This window comes from Glycine max, chromosome 16 (genome assembly GCF_000004515.6).
Source record: "Glycine max cultivar Williams 82 chromosome 16, Glycine_max_v4.0, whole genome shotgun sequence".
In the NCBI taxonomy this organism is placed as follows: Eukaryota; Viridiplantae; Streptophyta; class Magnoliopsida; order Fabales; family Fabaceae; genus Glycine; species Glycine max.
The window spans coordinates 19,984,210-20,003,106 of NC_038252.2; the positions used below are offsets into that span (position 1 = coordinate 19,984,210).

Sequence of the window (18,897 nt, forward strand, 5' to 3'; positions counted from 1 at the left end):
GATTCCTCTTGTTGGACTAAACTCAACCAGAACCGCATTACGACAAACATACAAACAACTAGGTTACCGTACCTCGATCCCTCATGTGATAATACGATAAACTAGCCCTGTCCTATCAAATTCTAAGAATCAGACTAGTTTCCACTGTTTGAATGATCCTAACAACACATGCATCTACGTGATCAAGGCAAAGGCATGCTAGAATGAAGTTCTGATAGCACAGTGAACACACAAAACATCATTAAATAGATATACAGATATTTACATCAAGTACCTACAAGGAAGAACCAACAGAGGATTTAGCTCTCCATAACTGGGAAGCTTCCTTTACAACAGAGAGAAGATAAAAATGAAGGATTAAAGAAATACAAGCGGTGAGGATGTCTCCTCCACCTCTAGAACCTTACAATCACTCATAAACTCATCTCAAGCTCTCAGGACGACTTCCTCTTCAAGCTCTATTCTCTACAGGTCTTCACACAGCAAAATCTCTCAAAACTATTTGGATTCGGACCCTTCTCTCTCAAGAATCTCTCACATGCATAAGTTCCTTGAGAAAATGGCCAAAATCCCAGAACTTGGACCTCTCTCTCTCTCTAGAAATCTCTAAAAAAGGAAGAAGCTCAAGGAAAAGCCCAAACTCCTCTCCAAAATCTGATTTCAGGCTTAAATAGGTGGCTTTGTTTGTGCTTGCGCGCTTAGTGCAACTCTGAACCGCTTAGCACGCATTAGTGGATTTCGGCTTAGTGCGTGCTTTTCTCACACAGTGGATGGATTGAAAGCGGTGCGCTTAGCGGGATGACCCTTTGCTCAGCGAACATGCACAGCTTATCCTTCTTCTAGATTCTTCCTCGCGCTCAGCCAAGGAGTGTTGCGCTCAATGGTTGGCTCGCTAAGCCAATAGATTGGCTTAGTGAGAGGATGAAAATCAGCGCTTCACAAATTTTCCTAATTAACCTGAAATTCAGAGGAAATGGTTATTAAACACACAAAATGGAAGTACTAAGTATTTATTACCTATCTTTAACAAAAAGTAATCACAACACTACAAAATAACTATAAATTGGAGGAGTTTGATCCAATTTACACAGGTTTTATACACAAAATTTAGTCGTATTCATCGAATAACAGATATACCGATTCTTCTTTGTTAGCATGTCTTTTAAAAATTTTGCATAGAGTGGCATCTGTTGGAGAGCCTCTCCAAAAGGCAAAGTAATTTCCAATTTCTTGAAGATGTCAAGAAATCTGGCTAAGTGTCGCTCTTTATCCTTCTTGGAAGGTACCAATGGATATGGTACTTCCTTGCCTTCAACTAAAGTAATCTCTCTCTTTTTCTCTCTTGAAACCTCACTCTTGATCTTCTTTTTCATTTTTTTTGATTTTTTTCTTTTTCTATTTCTTCTTTTTCTTTTTCTTTTTGTTGTTCTTCCTTCATCTTTATTCCTATTTCACTCTCTTTTATTGGTGTCTTTCTCTCCTATTGGTCATCTTCATCTTCCACAACTTCCTCAAGTTCAACAAAATCAGAAATTGGTTCAAGTGTCAGCTTAGTTGTCGACTGTTGTTTATATCCCTCCACCTTCTCTTCAGCTCTACCTTCATCAGCCTTAATTTCCATTCTGCTCCTTTTCATTACAACTTTACACTCTTCCTTGCCATAAAGAATTTGGAAGTCCAAGTGGGACAACTAGCAAACTACGTGCTCTTCTGGTTAGACATAGAAACCTGCATAAATTGAGTTAGAGTCTCTTCCAGCTTCGTTGTTCAATCATAGAGACTAGGCCCTTGTTGTTGTGGCCTGTTAGATGGAACACCCTGGTCTTTATTGAACTGGTTTCCAGGGTGATTTCTCCACTATCCCTACTGTGAATTATATGGCTGGCCATGCTGAAATCCGAAATATCCACCTACATTGAAATTTTGTCTTGGTTGGTTCCCCATATAATTGACTTCATGAGTTGGTTCTTCATTGGGGATACAGCAGCTAGAATTGTGAGCTCCACCACAGATGGGACACCCTGCAACCTGCAAAACAGTAGATGGTAAAGATTGTGCAGAATGTATTTAACTTGGCAACTTACTTAGTGTTTCGATCAATGCTTCCAATTGTTTGGACAACAACTTGTTCTGTGCCAGCAACGCCGATTGCGATGTAAGTTCCAGAAGACTTTTCTTTGTTGGTATGTGGGCTCTATCTCTAAGAATAGCAATGTCACTTGCAGCCATATTTTCAATAAGATCCATGGCTTCTTTGGGGATCTTCAACTTTATTTTTCCCCCAGTTGAAGCATCTAATAGCTGCTTGGACTATGGCCTTAACCCATCAATAAAAATGTTGAGCTGGATCGGTTCTGAGAATTCGTGAGTGGGTGTCTTTCTCAATAGACCACAGAATCTTTCTAAGGCCTCACTCAGGGATTCATCTGGAAATTGGTGAAAAAAAGAGAAGGTTGTTTTTCCTTCTACGGTCTTAGACTCCGGGAAATACTTCTTTAGAAATTTCTCAACCACTTCATCCCAAGTCTTAAGACTATTTCCTTTGAATGAGTGAAGCCACCTCTTAGCTTCTCCAGACAATGAGAATGAAAACAAACTCAATCGAATTGCATCTTTAGGCACACCAGCCAATCGAATAGTATTGCATATTTTAATGTAAGTGGCTAGGTGTGTGTATGGGTCTTCATTTGGTAGACCATGAAACAGATTATTTTGAATTAGCTGTATCAAAGAAGGAGGATATGTGATTGTTTGTGCCTGAACCTCTGGCTACGCTATACTGGAAAAGAATTGCGGCACAGTGGAACTTGAGTAATCTTCCAGGTCACTCTTCTTGGCTTCAACCATAATAACTTCTTCAATTATATCTGTATGAGATTGCCCTGGAATAGGAAAGCTAGAAGACGCCTTGGAAGATCGAGGTTCTTCTTCTGGAGTTGCTGCTGCTTCCAAGTCCTACAAAAATTTTCTAATTCTCTCTCGTTGCGCCTCTTGCAAGTAGCGTTAATCTCCAAATCGATGGGGATCAAATCACCTGCAATAGATCTTCTTTGCATACAAGAGAAACAGAACAGCAATTATCTAGTTCAAAACAACAATAAAATATGCAATAACTAAAATATGAACAAAAGGAATCAATGAATCACAGAGAAAAATATAAAGTAATGTCGTAAAACTGAACTGAACTCTTCTAATGAATTAAGTTCCCTGGCAATGGCGCCATAAATACTTTGTTCATTTTCCCATATGGTTCCTTTTTCTCCAATTTTCAACAAATATATTCAAGGGAAATGAAACACCAGAAAGTACACCCGGTCGTCAAGTATTTAAAATTAAAATGGAGTGATCCGAGTATCGAAATCAGGGAACTTGCTTATTAGACAAAGTTATATTCAGAAGTAAGGCATTGTTGGAACAACATTGATAATCGATGGTTAAAACAGAAATAAACTACTTCTATGGTAAAAACAGTAGATGCAAGTAAGTAAAAGTTGACAGCAATCGGTAAAAAGTGTTGGGTCTTTCTAACAAACAAGTTGATGCATATGAGGATATTTCTCTAATTAATCATGTTCTTGTGTTCTATGTTGCAGCCTAAAGTATTAAACCTCGATCCCTCATAAGTTTAGACTAATTTAACCTAAGCTTCGTCCGCAGATCCCTCTTGTAAGACTAGACTTAACTTAAACAACATTGTCATCACATGATATTCAGAAAACCAAAACCCCACAATCCATCCCTAGTAATGTAGTTATTTAGTCCTGTTTCTATCAAGTTCTAAGGCAACAGTACATTTCCCAATGCTAAAGTCACCTAACAGTACACACAAATGGGTGATCAGACCAAGAGCATGCAGTAATTAAGAATTGAAAGAAGCATTGAACACACAAAACGCAATTAATTAGATATTAAAAGTAATTACATCAACTGTTCCTTAGAAATCTCCAACTAGGGTATTTAACCAGCCATACAAGGAACCCTAATGCAAATGAGACAGAAAGTACAGAGCAATTGTTGCTTACATAAGAAGGGGGATGCCTCCTCCTCTTCTTGGCACCTCACAATCACTAAAACACTCTCTAATATCTTAAAGTGATGAACCTTAGCTTCCTTGCTTAACTGCTGCCTCCAGAGCACTATCTTGAATTCTGTGCAAAAGTATGCAGCTCTGGTCTCCAAAATTTGTCACCCTAATTCAGACAATGCAGGCTTAAATAGGCTCTGAAATCGTGACATCGCACTTAGCACCACCCTCGCGCTTAGCACGAGTAAGTGGATTTGGGCTTGGCGCTAGTTGTGCACTGAGCCTGGCAAGAGACAAACGTCTCGCTTAGCAAGATGACCTCGCACTTAGCGTGCGGCCTTGATCCTTGTGCTCTTCCAGATTCCCTTGTCACGCTAAGCACGCTGAAGCTGCGCTTAGCGGTGGATGCGCGCTGAGCCCACAGGATCCGCTTAGCGCGACTGCTCCTTTTAGCATTTCAAGATTTTAGCCTCTTTTGACCTGAAATTGTGCAAATTTTATCATTAAATCACATGGGAGATACTCTAAAGACAGCTATTCAAACAAAACAAGATTTATATACAAATTCCTACAAAATAACTATAAATTGGGGAACTATACAAGTTTTAGAAAATGTTTTCTATACAAAAGTTAGTCGATAAGACGACTAACATGATCCTTAAAACTCCCAATCTCACACTATTAGGGGTAACCTCATATGCAAGACTAAGGTCTCTAAATTGTTCTAGGAGATCTATCTCTCTAACCATCAAGGCAGACATATGTAGGGATTTCCTACTCAAGGCGTCAACCACTACATTGGCTTTGTCGGGATGATAGCTAAGCTCAAAATCATAATCTTTAAGAAACTCTAGCCATCTCCTTTGATAGATGTTTAGCTCTTTTTGACTAAACAAGTACTTAAGGGTCTTATGATCACTAAACACCTCAAACTTAGAGCCAAACAGGTAATGTCTCCACATCTTAAAGGCAAAAACCACAACAGCCAACTCCAGATCATGGGTGGGATAATTCCTCTCATAAGTCTTGAGTTGTCTAGAAGCATAGGCCACTACTTGGCCATTTTGCATCAACACTCCTCCTAAACCCATCTTTGATGCATCACAATACACCTCAAAGGGTTCTCTCAGGTTAGGCAAAACTAGCACTGGAGCAGTCATCAATTTTTCCTTAAGATTTTGGAAACTATGCTCACATTGGGTATCCCACACAAAAGCTTGACCCTTGCGAGTCAGTTTAGTCAAAGGTAAAGCCAACTTGGAGAAACCTTCTATGAATCCCTAGTAATATCCTGCTAAGCCCAAAAAACTCCTAATCTCAAAAACAAATTTAGGACTCTCCCACTCAAGAACAACTTCTATCTTATAGGGATCTATAGCTATACCCCCTTGAGATATCACATGCCCTAGGAAACTAAATTTCTCTAACCAAAACTCACACTTAGACAACTTAGCATAAAGTTGTCGATCCCTAAGGGTATGCAGCACAATCCTTAAGTGTTCTTCATGTTCCTCTCTAGTCTTGGAGTATACCAAAATATCATCTATGAATACTACCACAAAACTATCAAGGTAAGGGTGAAAGACTCTATTCATGTAGTCCATAAACACACCTGGAGCATTAGTCACACCAAAGGGCATGACTAGATACTCATAGTGACCATAACAGGTCCTAAAAGCAGTTTTCGATATATCCTCAGACTTCACTTGGATCTAATGGTAACCTAACCTAAGGTCTATCTTGCTAAACACACAAGCTCCTACCAACTGGTCCATAAGGTCGTCTATTCTAGGCAAAGGGTACTTAGTCTTAATTGTCACCTTATTCAACTGCCGATAGTCTACACACAACCTCATGGTCCCATCTTTCTTCTTTACTAACAACAATGGTGCTCCCTATGGAGACACACTGGGTCTCACAAACCGCTTCTCCACCAATTCCTCTAACTGTTTCTTAAGCTTGACTAACTCTATAGGAGACATCCTATAAGGGGCTACGGATATGGGTCCAGCACCAGGTACCAGGTCTATGGAAAACTCTATCTCTCTCTTGGGTGGTAGACCGGATATATCCTCATGGAACACTTCAAGAAACTCTCTGACAACAGAGAGGTCACATATGGAAACCTTTGTCGGTTAGACACGATCATGTACACTTGAGCATCTTCTTTTAAAGATGTCACAATTTGGTTGGCAGAGATAAACATCATATTCTTACTCACTCCAGAACCATCAAACACCACAGTTTTATCAAAACAGTTTAACAAGACATGGTTGAAAGATAACCAATCCATACCTAGAATAACATCAATTTGGCTCAAAGGCAAACAAACCATATCAATCACAAATGTTCTACCAGAAATTTCCACAGGACAATTCAAACACACATTAGAAGTTAACACAGAACCACTAGTTGGGGTCTTTACCACCAGATCTTTATTTAAAGAAGACACAGAAAGCTTAAGTTTCCCTACACACGAACAAGATATAAAAGAATGGGTTGCACCGGAATCGAATAGCATAAGTAAAGGAATCCCATTTATGAAACATTTACCTTGGATTAGATCTTTGGATCTCGAAGCTTCGGCACCGTTAAGGGTAAAGACTCTTATTGTGGCCTTTAGATGTCCAGTTTGGTCATTCAAGCCCCCACCATTTTGCTCCTTCTTGGGATATGGATAATCTCTATGAATATGCCCCCTTTGTCTATAATTAAAATAGGTCATGCCTTTATCAGGACAATTTGAGGAGATGTGCCCTGGCTTACCACATTTGTAACAAGTGATCTGAGAGGGGAAAGTATTGGGTTTGCTACCACTACCACCCGCAAACCCCATAGCAACAGTCCTCTGATTGTTGGGGTGGTTACCATATTGCTTAGGAGGGGTCAAGTATGATTTTCCCCGATGTTAAGGTTCATTCTTTTTGTTCTTCATTGGACCTGTACTCCTATAATAGCTCGCCCTGTCTCGAGAGCCTTCATCCCAAATCCGGCACATGTTAACCAAGAGTGGAAACTGATGAACACCCTGGTAATCCATAGCTTGCTTCACTTCAGGTCGCAAGCTGTTTAGAAACTTTACACATTTGGAACTTTCACCATCTCTCCCTTGATAATGGGGAAATTACCTCACCAGCTCCTTAAACTTGGCTCCATATTCAGCTACAATCATGTTTCCCTGCTTGAGCTCCAAGAGCTCCATCTCCTTCTTGTTCCTAACATCCTCAGGAAAGTATTTCTCCAAAAATACCCTCTTAAAGACATCCCAGGTCACATCTTGACCTTCAGCCTCTAGGCATTGGCGAGTATTCTCCCACCAATACTCATCTTCTTCTACCAGAGTATATGTACCAAAAGCGACTTTTTGCCCCTCCGAACATGCCATTACTTGGAAAATTTTCTCAATTTCTCTTATCCAATTTTGAGCACCATTAGGGTTGTATCCTCCATTGAAAGCAAGAGGATTGTTTCATTGGAAGCGGTCCAACCCTTGGTACTCAACAGCTCTAGCAGCTTCTCCCCTATTTGGATTCCATATAGCCTGAGCTAAGGCTTGGAGAGCATCAGCTATCGCATGATCATTCTGTCCAACCATCAGTACCTATACACACCAAGAAGTGAAACATGGAAAGAATACACACAAGAAAAAGAACAACACAACAATCACAACCATCTCAAGTTCCTACTTGGTTACTTTTGAGAGTTGATACCTCGAGAAAGTATTCCTCTAAACTAGTCCTCTCTCGAGACATTAACACTCATTTTCCATCATTTGTATTTCCTAATTGCTTGCCATATCATCCTATTGCACTTCATAAATTATACAGATGGTCAGTCTAATAACTCATGACACGGCATTAAAACTCATGGTATAGCAGACATCACGAGAACAAACATGTTATGACTGCAACAATCAAATCTCTATAACTCATGGAAACACAACAAAGTGAGTAAGTTCCAATTGCAACCAACAAACATCGAGCATTCAAAAAGGAAACCACAAAAATGCACAGAAAAATATAGCAGACTCACAACTCACTGACCGAAAAGGTTCGACCGCCTCATCGCTACGATATCACCACTCTAAACCGCAAGAATTTCAATTTTTAAATGAAAACTATGTTAATTTGCTTATGAAAAATTAACGTAAATTTTTTTTCTCGATATACATTCACCAAACAATACACCATTACTTAAGTGAATACACATATATATAGGAATAGTAACTCAGTACACACCATTCACATAATGAAAAGTAAATTTGTTCATACATATAATTAAATTTTTTATTTACATCTTTAATTCAACAAAAAGAATCATGGAACCAACTATCGAAGAGTTGATTAACAAAACACAACTTTTTCCCAAAATAATCCCAACGTTATCACGTCGGCTCGGCGGCTCCACAAAAGAATCTCACTTCTCGTACTCTATTGCTGTCATTTTGCTCCCATAAACAAAGGTTCGCATCATCACAGGTACCAACCACATGATACAAAAATTGCGATGGGTGAGTTTATTATAAAAGAAATTAATACAAAGATAAAATAACCATAATTAGTAAGAAACCATTAACAAATATCATAAGCTTACACAAACATTCACTAGTCCAACACACACTCAACAATATTCATCATCAGTCCATTGTTCCAATCAATCATGCTCAGTATGATGCATCCACCTGACCTCAACTCTTAAATGCAATGTGGTATCATCCCCAAGGAAATAGCCTAAGCGTGTCCACACGACACCCTCACTAAGGAAAACTAGGCAGTAAGTGTTGAGGTCACCCTGTCGTGCACAGGCAACTCCCCCCCCCCCCCCCCCGGGGATTAGCCTAATTCTCAAAGGGAGGTCCAAACCGAGGGACTTGCCCCCAAGAACAGTATTCCTCCTTATGAAAAACTACAAGTACTTACTTACAAAGTTTATACTATTTCCATTCCTATTTAGGATGAAACTTGGGGCCCCTTCCAATTCTTGGACATGGATAAATAAAGATTCTAAGGCTATCCCCCCCCAGAGAGGCTTAAAACTCTTTAACCACTCTATTTCTTCCACCAGGGATATCCAACAAGGTCACTGCACCCCCCATATACATACACAACATAACATCATCTCAATGTATTTTCAACATCGTCAATATTTCGTCTCAATATCATTCTCAACATCAGCATCATCTCATCTCAATGACATTAACAACAACAACAACATCATCATCATCTCATATTAACACAATCATCAATAACAACATCAACTCATGTTAACATAGTCATCAATAACAGCATCAACTCATGTTAACATAGTCATCAATAACAACATCATCTCATATCAATATTATCATAAACATCAACGTCACCTCATATTAATTAATGTCATCAATAGAAATATCATCAGTAAGTCACACTCCGCATATACATATATAGTTCATGGTTGAGATCCACACTCCCCAGGTCTTCAAACAACACAAGTATAATAAAAACAATAATGTTATTCATCAATAATAGATATATCGCATGCCATTAGTCAATAACATTGTTTTCTTGAAAACCAGCATGCAACAAGGATAGGCTTACATCCCCATAGTTAGGTTCCCTTGCCCCGACTATGGTATTAAAAACTGTAAACAATAATAGACTCCCCTCACCTATTGTGAGCTCTACATTAGTTTCTCTTTGCATCGCTCAAAGACCTCTCTTGTTCATGTTCGTCAGTCCAAAAGCAAGGTTCGATATACCAAATTGAAGGAAATTTAGTATAGATTTCAGAAACAAGGTTAATGACAACATTCGGAGTCAAATACCCCTATCAAAACATAAAGGGCTGAGGGGTGTTTAGGATTCTACTAAAAGGAGCGATTGGGGAAGAGCTTAGTGGCACACCGCTTTGGTCTTGCCATGGGGCAGAGTTGCGACAGAGTTGACGGCACAAGCATAGGGCTAGGGGGTGATAGTGAAGCCATGACGCGAGACTGAGTCTAGGGTACACAAAAAACAGTGGACGTGAGGGATTTTAGAATGAGAATGAGCACGAGTAAACATGATCAAAATTACATATATATTAAAACTTAAAGATGGTTTTATCACAAAACTGTCTTAAATTAACTTCCACTTAATTACAAAAATGTCACTGATTTTTTATACAGTGGTTTCTAAGACGATCTTTAACGTAACCGTCGTCGTAGAGTTTGTTCTAGAAGCGCTATATTTACGATAATGCCATCGCCTTATTAACTAAGACGATTTTCTTATGACCATTGTAGAAAGGGCATCGTAAAAAAGCTTTTTTTTAGTAGTGTGCTTCAATTTTTGCATTCCTTTTCTACTTTGAGCATGAATGTGTGTTAGGAATTATCAACATAGCTTTGATGGAAGTGAATTGTGCTGGAAAGCAAGTTCGCGACTAGATCATAAGTAGAAATGTGCATGGATCACTATTAGAAAATATGTTTTCTACATCGGTTATTTATGACTTTCTACATCGGTTTTTAACCGATGTTGAAAGTTCCAATGTTGAATGTATTATCGTTAACATCGGTTCCAAAAAACCGATGTTAACGTTAAATTTACAACATCAATTATTTAAATAACCGATGTTGATGATAAGAATTACACCCAAAAAATGTATTAATGTTAACGTAACTTAACATCAGTTTTTTTTTACAGAAAACTGATGTTAACATATATGTTAATGTTGACAGTTAACATCGATTATTTGGAAAAATCGATGTTAACATAACTTAACATCAGTTTTTTTACATAAAATCGATGTTAATGTATGTGTTAATTCATATTTATTTATGTAGTCATTTGGACTAAGGGATCATTTAACATTAGGGTTTACTTGCTTATTATCCATAATAGAATATATCTAATACATGATGTTTCTATTAATAATATAGCTTATCAGTCACACTAAAAGAATAGAACAACATTGCTAGTTACCTCAAACTTGAAGAGTGCAATTGATGAATGGACAACCCAGAATAAAGTAAACCACCAAGGTAGAGGTAGAGGTAAAGGTACTCCCTACGCCTTGCAACTAAATTTGCCATAGCGAAGCAACCAAAAGCCAAAGAAGAGAAAATAAATATTAGAACTTGGCATCAACATAGAGATATACTTGCCTGAGAGGTAATATGTTGAATTAAATGAATAGTACTGCCAGTAATTATAATTTCATCAACATACCCAAGGAGATATATAGGGCAAATTGACCAAACTGGGTTATTTATAGAATAACAAAACTTGAAACTTTTGGAAAAATCGATGGTTGAATCTTAAATCCTATTTTTCACCTACTTAGAGGCGTTTTTTGGGAAAATTGGTAGACCAAATCCCCTTTGGAATTTTCCTAGGGATTCCTCCTTCAATTTCGAGCATTTTGACATATTATGGGCCTCAAACGGACATTCCTATCAAAAGTTACAGCCGTTTGAAGTTTACTTTCTTAAATCCTAACTAAAGTAAGGTAGTTTGAAGCATGGGGGTTAACTATGGAGTATGGGGGTGGTGAAAAACAGTCATATAAGGTTTAACTTAACGAAGCTCATTTCAAGAAATTACAGAGAATGAATTACCTGATTGAAACTACAGTGTTGATGTTAGTGTTGAATGCTGAAGTCGAACTCCAACGGACCGCGGCGGTCACGAACCCCAGCGACAACGATGGTGTGGAGGAGACCACAGTGACAGGTCTTCGCGGTGAGGGAGAAAGAGGCTTTTGTTTCTGAGACTGAGCTAGCACGCAAGGGGAGAACCTTCTGGGTTTTAATTTATCTATAACCCAACATCGATTTTATAAAGAAAACCGATGTTAACATCAACTGGTTAATATAACATCGATTTTTTAAAAGACCTATGTTAACCAGTTGATGTTAACATCAATTTTTCAATAATCGATGTTAGCCAGTTGATGTTAACATCGGTTTTTTAAAAAAACGATGTTAACTAACTCGACTTATTTACAAAAATGCCACCGTGCTTTTCTTAACATCGGTTTTTTGAAAAATCGATGTTAATCGTGTGATGTTAAATCTATATTTTGTAATAGTGGATTTAGTGCTTAGGAATAAGATTAGGTGTGTGCATTGCATAGATCTTTGTTCTTCATTTGATTCTCTATTGTTAGTTTACCTAAGTAATTAGGAATCCAAGTATGGAGGTCAAGGATCAATTCACCAAGGAATTGGGCTTTGATTATAAGTATGGTTGAATCTTATGTGTTAGATTGAAGATAAGCATAGGATTTGCTATTATATAGGATGAAATACATGGAATCAAATCCAACAATACATTTTTCTCTATGTTCTTTGTTCTTTGTGATTTCCAGATTTATTTTTTTGTCGCTTTAGCGACAATGTCGCCGCTATAGTGAGTTATTTTTCTTTTAAAAAATGCAAACTCAACAATTTTGCCATAACGAATTAACAACTTGTTGCAGCGAAATTGCATTAACCCAATTTGAGTATTCTCACCTCAACAAAGTGATGTCTCACTGTAGTGAGTTAGCGCTCTTGTGTTGTGTGTTACTTTTTCTTTAGATAACAAATTTTGCTAATTCCCTAATTGTTAAAACAAGTCTCACTAGATACAACAATAACTCTTATACTAATCATTTCTTGCTACAACTTAAACTAGGTACACTTGCCTATATGTTGAGATTTTGAATAAGCAAATGTAGATATAAATAAATAAATCCAAATAAATAATAAACACCGCATAATCTCGCAACACCGAGGTTTGCAGTTTCTCTTTCCCTTTTCTTCAAAAATGTCCTTTAAACATCAAAATTTCAAAAAAACATTAAAAACTCTCTTTAATTTCCTAAACTTATTTTATACAATTTTATTCAAAAAACAAAGATTTATTGACAAAAATCTTAAAAATACTAAGATAATTGGTTACAAAAATGAAATGTAAAAAGCAATTATCACTAGGACCTTTTGTGATTATCTTGAACTGAAAATTCGCCAAGGCTATAAGGCGTAAATTTTCAATTGTATCAGCCCCAGGCACTTTGGGGATTAACACCACCATGTTCGAATTAAGATTACGCAAGAGCCAGCCTTGATCAAAGAGTTGTAGGAAAGATTTATACACATCCATGCCTACAATATCCCAAAAAGCTTGGTAGAAGCAACCACCAAAACCACTAGGACCCAGAGCTCCCCCACCATTCATATGTTAAAAACAACAAATTTAACCTCCAAAAATGAAGGATAGTGAGTTTGCAAAACGTTATCCCCTTCTTCAACAAGCTTGGAAATGGTTCTTTCAACCAAATCATTCTGTAAACATTGATTGTCAGAGGCATAAAGATCCTAAAAATAATTAATAACCACTTGTTCCATATCAACTTGGGCATTTAGGATCTGGCCATCTTTTCTAAACCATTCATATTTTGAGTAGCATGTCGCACCTTAGTCACGCTGTGGAGGAAAGCGGTAACGGGAAGTGGTCTGAACTTACACGAGGGAGAGTTCTGCAATTAATCAAGCTCCATAAATTAAAGCTATCCTTGTCGCAAGTGGCTCTATCCAGCCTCAGCGATATGCCTCCATTTCTACCATTTGACCAAGTGAGATCAACACCAGAAGTGGGGAGGTGCACCAGGCTACAACTATCTGTCCAGGCCCAAAAAGTCATTAAAGGAGTGCAATAAAGGAGGAGGACCTCCACGCTTTTCATGCGCCCCCTAAACCACATTAAAGTCACCAATGTGGCACCGGGGGCCTAAGAAGTTTTGTTGTAATATAAGGATTCCAACTCAAGCCATAGTTGACGATGAGTAGTGTAAGTCGTACTCGCATAAACAGTAGAAAAAAAATACCTATTGTCCCTCAACTAGTGAAGAGAAAGATATATACTGAGAAGAACATGCTAAAGAAGTAAAAGACAACTCTTCATAGCAAATAGCCCAAAGATTAGTTTGGAGATTTTGTCTATCATTTACATAAAAAAGTCTCATGTGTAAACTCTTCCAAAAGCCAGAGAGACTAGAAGTAGTCCAAGATTCCGCAATGAGCAGAACGTCTGGTTTGTGTTCCACGCAAAGCTTTTTATAAAATCTATCATTCACAACTCCTCTGGCGTTCCAAAAGATGGCCTTCATTAGGTACAATCCTTAGGGCCAGCCCTAGATCGGCTGTTTGGTTTCTGCTTCTTCTGCAATTTCTTACGACTCGATTTAGAAATCACCACTAGAAAATTAAATTGTGAAATTATGTAACTTTTACAGCAAAGGTTTATAATAGAGGAAAATTAATTTTACTGACAATCTGACTTTGGTAAAAATATATGTTGTTCCATGGACTTTTAGGAATGCATTTAGTATTTTTCTAAAATGTTAGAAAATTCGTTTACTATTTTTCAATATGTAATTAGTGAAATTCTGATTTTATGACAATTATTTAATTATGGGAAAAATAGATTTAGTGAGTTTTGGGCTTGGAAAAAATATATGGTATAGAGGATGTGTCAAATATAATCTATGTGAAGAATTATGAAAAATGGAGTTGAGTTGCTATTTAAAAAAAAATCGAAACAATGAATTACCTTTTTTGCTACAATTGTTTTTGGTTAAAAATAAACAGTAAATTAATGAATTTTCATGTGATGAATTTTTATGATATGAATATATCTATTATGGAATGGTTCTTCAAATTTTGACGAAATTAGGAGCTCAAATGTAATTTTTAAAAATTTATGAACCGAAAATTCAGCTTGTAGAAAAAGATTAGTTTTGATTGAAATAATTGTTGTTTAGTGTAATTTTGCATTCACGATTTTAATTATGAGAATTTCACCTTAAAATGAGGATATCTATCAATGTGGTGATTATTGATTATTCATCTATGACTTTAGTTACTACACAAGTTAACTATCGATTATTCTATGATCTAAGTTTTGAGGAGTGTGTGCTGGATTTGTGTGTGCATGCTAGCTAATTGATTAATTGAATATTGTTCGATAGGGAGACGGGGATGAGAATCCTCGTGACAACAAATGGACTCTAAGTGGAGTGAAATTGTAGAAAGAATAACTTTATTGATTAAATAATTCATAACGGGAAGTAATGAATTAACACTAAAAAGAGTGTGAACCTATTGATATGGATATGGAATAATTAATTACCTTGAGCTATAAAGAGGTGAAACATGGACTTAGAATAAAGGTTAGGGCCTTCGCAATGGAGATTAAGGATAAGTACCGAATTAAGAATAAAACACTTAGTGTGATGAGTTTGCTCATAAAACCTAATAAAATGGGAAAGTCATGGATTAAATTCATGATGGACTAAGGTGTACGATGCACGTGTTTATTTGTATTTGATTCCACCTATTATAGATGATGAGGAATGGAGGAAGAGGGAAATCCTTTTTTGTTTTGGGTCACGTGCGAACGATGAAATGGACGCGGACATGAAGTGAAAGGCACACCAATTAAGTATCATGTTTCATATGCCACATATGGTCACAAAGATGAACGAGATATAGATCAGCTGGGAATTCCGGTCATGCTAGAGGACATGTTGTGGAAGTCAGGGTCACATTTGGGGCTACTATGCTTGTGAGGGAGAGGGAATCTCCATGGACGACTATAGTTAGGTACCGTTGACAAGGAATCCACACTGAATCTTGATGGACAATCTAGTAGGGAGAGTCGTTGGGGAGTCATTCCTTAAAGCATATAGGATGAGGACAGAGTGATTTTTGGGAGATGATCGCATGACATAATCATCCTTAGTGGTAATGATGTTGAGTGGTGACCTTAGGTCACATAGCTGGTTTGGCAATCCCGACTAAATGTGAGTCATCATCAATTGTGCGAATTCACCATAGTATCATGGTGAAGGTGTAATCCCAACAATCATGCAACTTAAAATAATGTAAGTCCATTGAGTTGTAGGAGTTCTAGTGGTAGCAAGTCCGAGTGTGCAAAAGTAGAAATTATTTTGAGTTATGATAAGGTAACATGTGAGAGCATGTTCCAGGACAGATGATTGTTTGTTGTGTTGTGACCTATGAGTCGAATTGTTTGATGGTTTATGCGGAGTAAAGAGACTTACTCATACGCCCAACATTTTTCAAATCCTTATGACAAGGAGACAACCATCGACCCATGTGTGACTTCGCATGGTTGAGGGATACTGGACTCATGATGACTGGTCACAGGAGGATCATTTTGTAGGATTGCTTTGATTTTATGTGGTGACGATGGATAAGCCATATGTAATCCCTCTGATTTTCGACTATTTCTTGTGGTGGACCCAAATGATGTCACCGTACTACTAGCATGCTAGCCCTTGGAGATAATGGAGTTATCTTTGTCATAGTAAACTTCTGGGGGGATATGACATCCCTTCTACTGATTCTAAGGCTACACTTTTTGATGTCATGTCACCTAGGTTAGTGATTTGGGTTATTCTCACTTTCCCACCTCGAACCAGATGTCTACTCTTGGTAGAGATATTGGTGTGGGGAGAGTGACATTGCCAATGGCTGTTTTGAGTGACTTTGAATCGGAGGAGGAAGAAGATCTTTACCTAATGGAGGAAAACCCCAAGGAAAATCTAGATGTGACTTCTCGTGGTTGTTTTTCTAGAGGATTTGCTTAGGTGACTACATAGGTTAATGTTGAGGAGAATACAATTACATGGGTTTTCAGTAGAATAAGACTACTCTAGGATATAGGTTTTCCTTTTGGATGTCTTTATTTTGGGATAGATCTAGGCTCAACATTATGTATTTATCTAGTCTTTACTACATATTTTGACACACTATTTTGGTTTACTTGGACAATAATTAAGTTACTCTTTCTCCACCGATACACTTTAAATTATGCACTTTGGATTCTTACTTATAGTTATATATATTTGGTGGCCACATAGGCACATCTTGTTTTTTCATCTCTTATCATAAAATATGTATGTTTACCTTAGGAATGTTCCCATGTTTACCTTTTGCTTTTATGTAAAAATGATAATTGTATCTTCTTATAGAAATTTTATTGATTATGTTTTAACGAACAAAAGTAATGATTTTCTTTGTGATAAAGCATTGTCTCTTATAATGAAATGGAGTTGCAAATGATCAACAAAAAAGGTTTTAGTTTCAAGGTGATTTTTTAGTATTTTTTTTATAATTATGAAATTGCATTTCCAATTAATCAAGTAGATGACACACATTCAATGTTGACCAAGTGTATTTTCAAATGTACATGTACATCCTATTTATGATGTAACATATTTAATGTTCGTCTAGCCTTCTGTTCGGTTTCTTTAGAACTATTATTACTTGGACTCATTTCAAAAAATAATTATTATATTATTTTTATATTTGAATAGAAATAGGTCAATGAGTGTTCTAAAAATTATTTTTGTTTTTTATTTTATTCACAAATTTTCTACAAGAGTTTATCTTGATGGACTTTGAATCTAATCATGGAATTCAAACCATAATTGACCAATATGTGAATAATTCTTTTTTATTAGACAATTTTTTTTTCAATAAAATATTTAATAAAATATATTTAATGTTCATCAACCAATGCCTTTTGACCAATTTCTTTAGAACAATTATTAGTTGGACTTATTTTAAAAAATTATTTATTACATTTTTATATTTTAATAAAAATAGGTCAATGAGTACTCTATTTTTTTTTCCACAAATTTTCTATAAGATTTGTCTTACTGGCAACTTTAACGGACTTTGAATGTAAAAATGGAATTCAAACCATAATTAATCAATATGTTAAACACTAACACTTTTTTGTTATATAAAATCTTTTTCAATAATAATTTATACCAATATGTAAAGGGAGTATTACTTTTGTAATTATTTTTTGTGTTCACATTTTTTAGATCATTTTATCCTTAATAATATTAACATAATAACACACATCTAACCACGTAAACATTAATTATCTTAAATATTTTTTTCTCTCCTCATATCATTCCCCTTCTTAATATCATATCTTTAGGATTCTTTTGTTTTTTTTGTTATTATTGTGTTGTTATTATTGTGAGATTTTCAATATGTCACAAATGCATTTATCACATAAAATGATATTTAAGTATATATAACAAATAATTTGATCAATTATGTATAATTAGACATATATTTACAAAAATAATATATTAATCTATTATGTTACCTAACAAATAAAGAATATAAGTAAAATTATGTATATATTAATTATTTCAATATATAAATTTTAGCACAATAAAATAAAAAAATGCATACATATAAGCATGTTAAGCCTGTATTTTCGCTAGTATTTAATAAAATGCATTTAATGTTAGTCCATCAATGTCTTCTATCAAGATCCTTTAGAACAATGATCAGTTAGACTCATTTAAAAAAAAATAATTTGATAATTATTTTTATATTTAAATAAAATAAGTCAATGAGTGCTCTAAAAATTTTTGTTTTTATTTTTCACAAATTTTCTATAAGAGTGTGTCTTACTCACAACCTGATGGACTTTAAATATAAACATTTACTGGAATTCAAACCATAATTAACCAAAATGTGAAGGTATACTTCTCGTTATATTGAATATTTTTAATAATAATATTCAATAAAATATATTTAATGTTCGTCAACCGGTGGCTTCTAACCAGTGCCAGTGCCCGTAGAAAAATTATTAGTTGAATTAATCTAAAAAAAAATATATATCATTTTTTATATTTTTATTAAAAATAGGTCAATGAGTGTTCTAAAAATGATTTTTATTTTTCACAAATTTTCTATATGAGTTTGTCTGACTCGCAACAGGGTTGGACTTTGAATGTAAATGTTTACTCCAATGAAATTCAAATCATAATTAACCAATTTGATGAACTCTTTTCGTTAGATTGAATTTTTTCAA

The 18,897-nt window shown here is 36.0% G+C and overlaps 2 protein-coding genes across 2 annotated transcripts; both read right to left on the reverse strand.

The window, feature by feature from the left end:
- Window positions 1–6,062: 6,062 nt before the first annotated feature.
- On the reverse strand, window positions 6,063–6,860 carry LOC112999783 (uncharacterized). The gene is made up of 2 exons (XM_026126095.1): window positions 6,578–6,860; window positions 6,063–6,493 (listed from the first exon to the last, which is right to left on the reverse strand). The coding sequence occupies exons 1-2, from the start codon at window positions 6,858–6,860 to the stop codon at window positions 6,063–6,065; spliced, it is 714 nt and encodes a 237-aa protein (XP_025981880.1).
- Window positions 6,861–6,932: 72 nt separating this feature from the next.
- LOC102669346 (uncharacterized) lies at window positions 6,933–7,409 on the reverse strand. Its single transcript, XM_006599838.1, has 2 exons — window positions 7,153–7,409; window positions 6,933–7,089 (listed from the first exon to the last, which is right to left on the reverse strand). Exons 1-2 carry the CDS (start codon window positions 7,407–7,409, stop codon window positions 6,933–6,935), a joined length of 414 nt encoding a protein of 137 aa, XP_006599901.1.
- Between the last annotated feature and the right edge of the window lie 11,488 nt (window positions 7,410–18,897).

Coding starts and splice junctions, on each gene's coding strand:
- LOC102669346 (XM_006599838.1), bottom strand. CDS start 7,409: ATGGCATGTTCGGAGGGGCAAAAAGTCGCTTTTGGTACATATACTCTG. Junction 7,090..7,152: donor AAGTTTAAGGAGCTGGTGAG/GTAATTTCCCCA, acceptor GTTTCTAAACAG/CTTGCGACCTGAAGTGAAGC.
- LOC112999783 (XM_026126095.1), bottom strand. CDS start 6,860: ATGGGGTTTGCGGGTGGTAGTGGTAGCAAACCCAATACTTTCCCCTCT. Junction 6,494..6,577: donor ATCCAAAGATCTAATCCAAG/GTAAATGTTTCA, acceptor GTTCGTGTGTAG/GGAAACTTAAGCTTTCTGTG.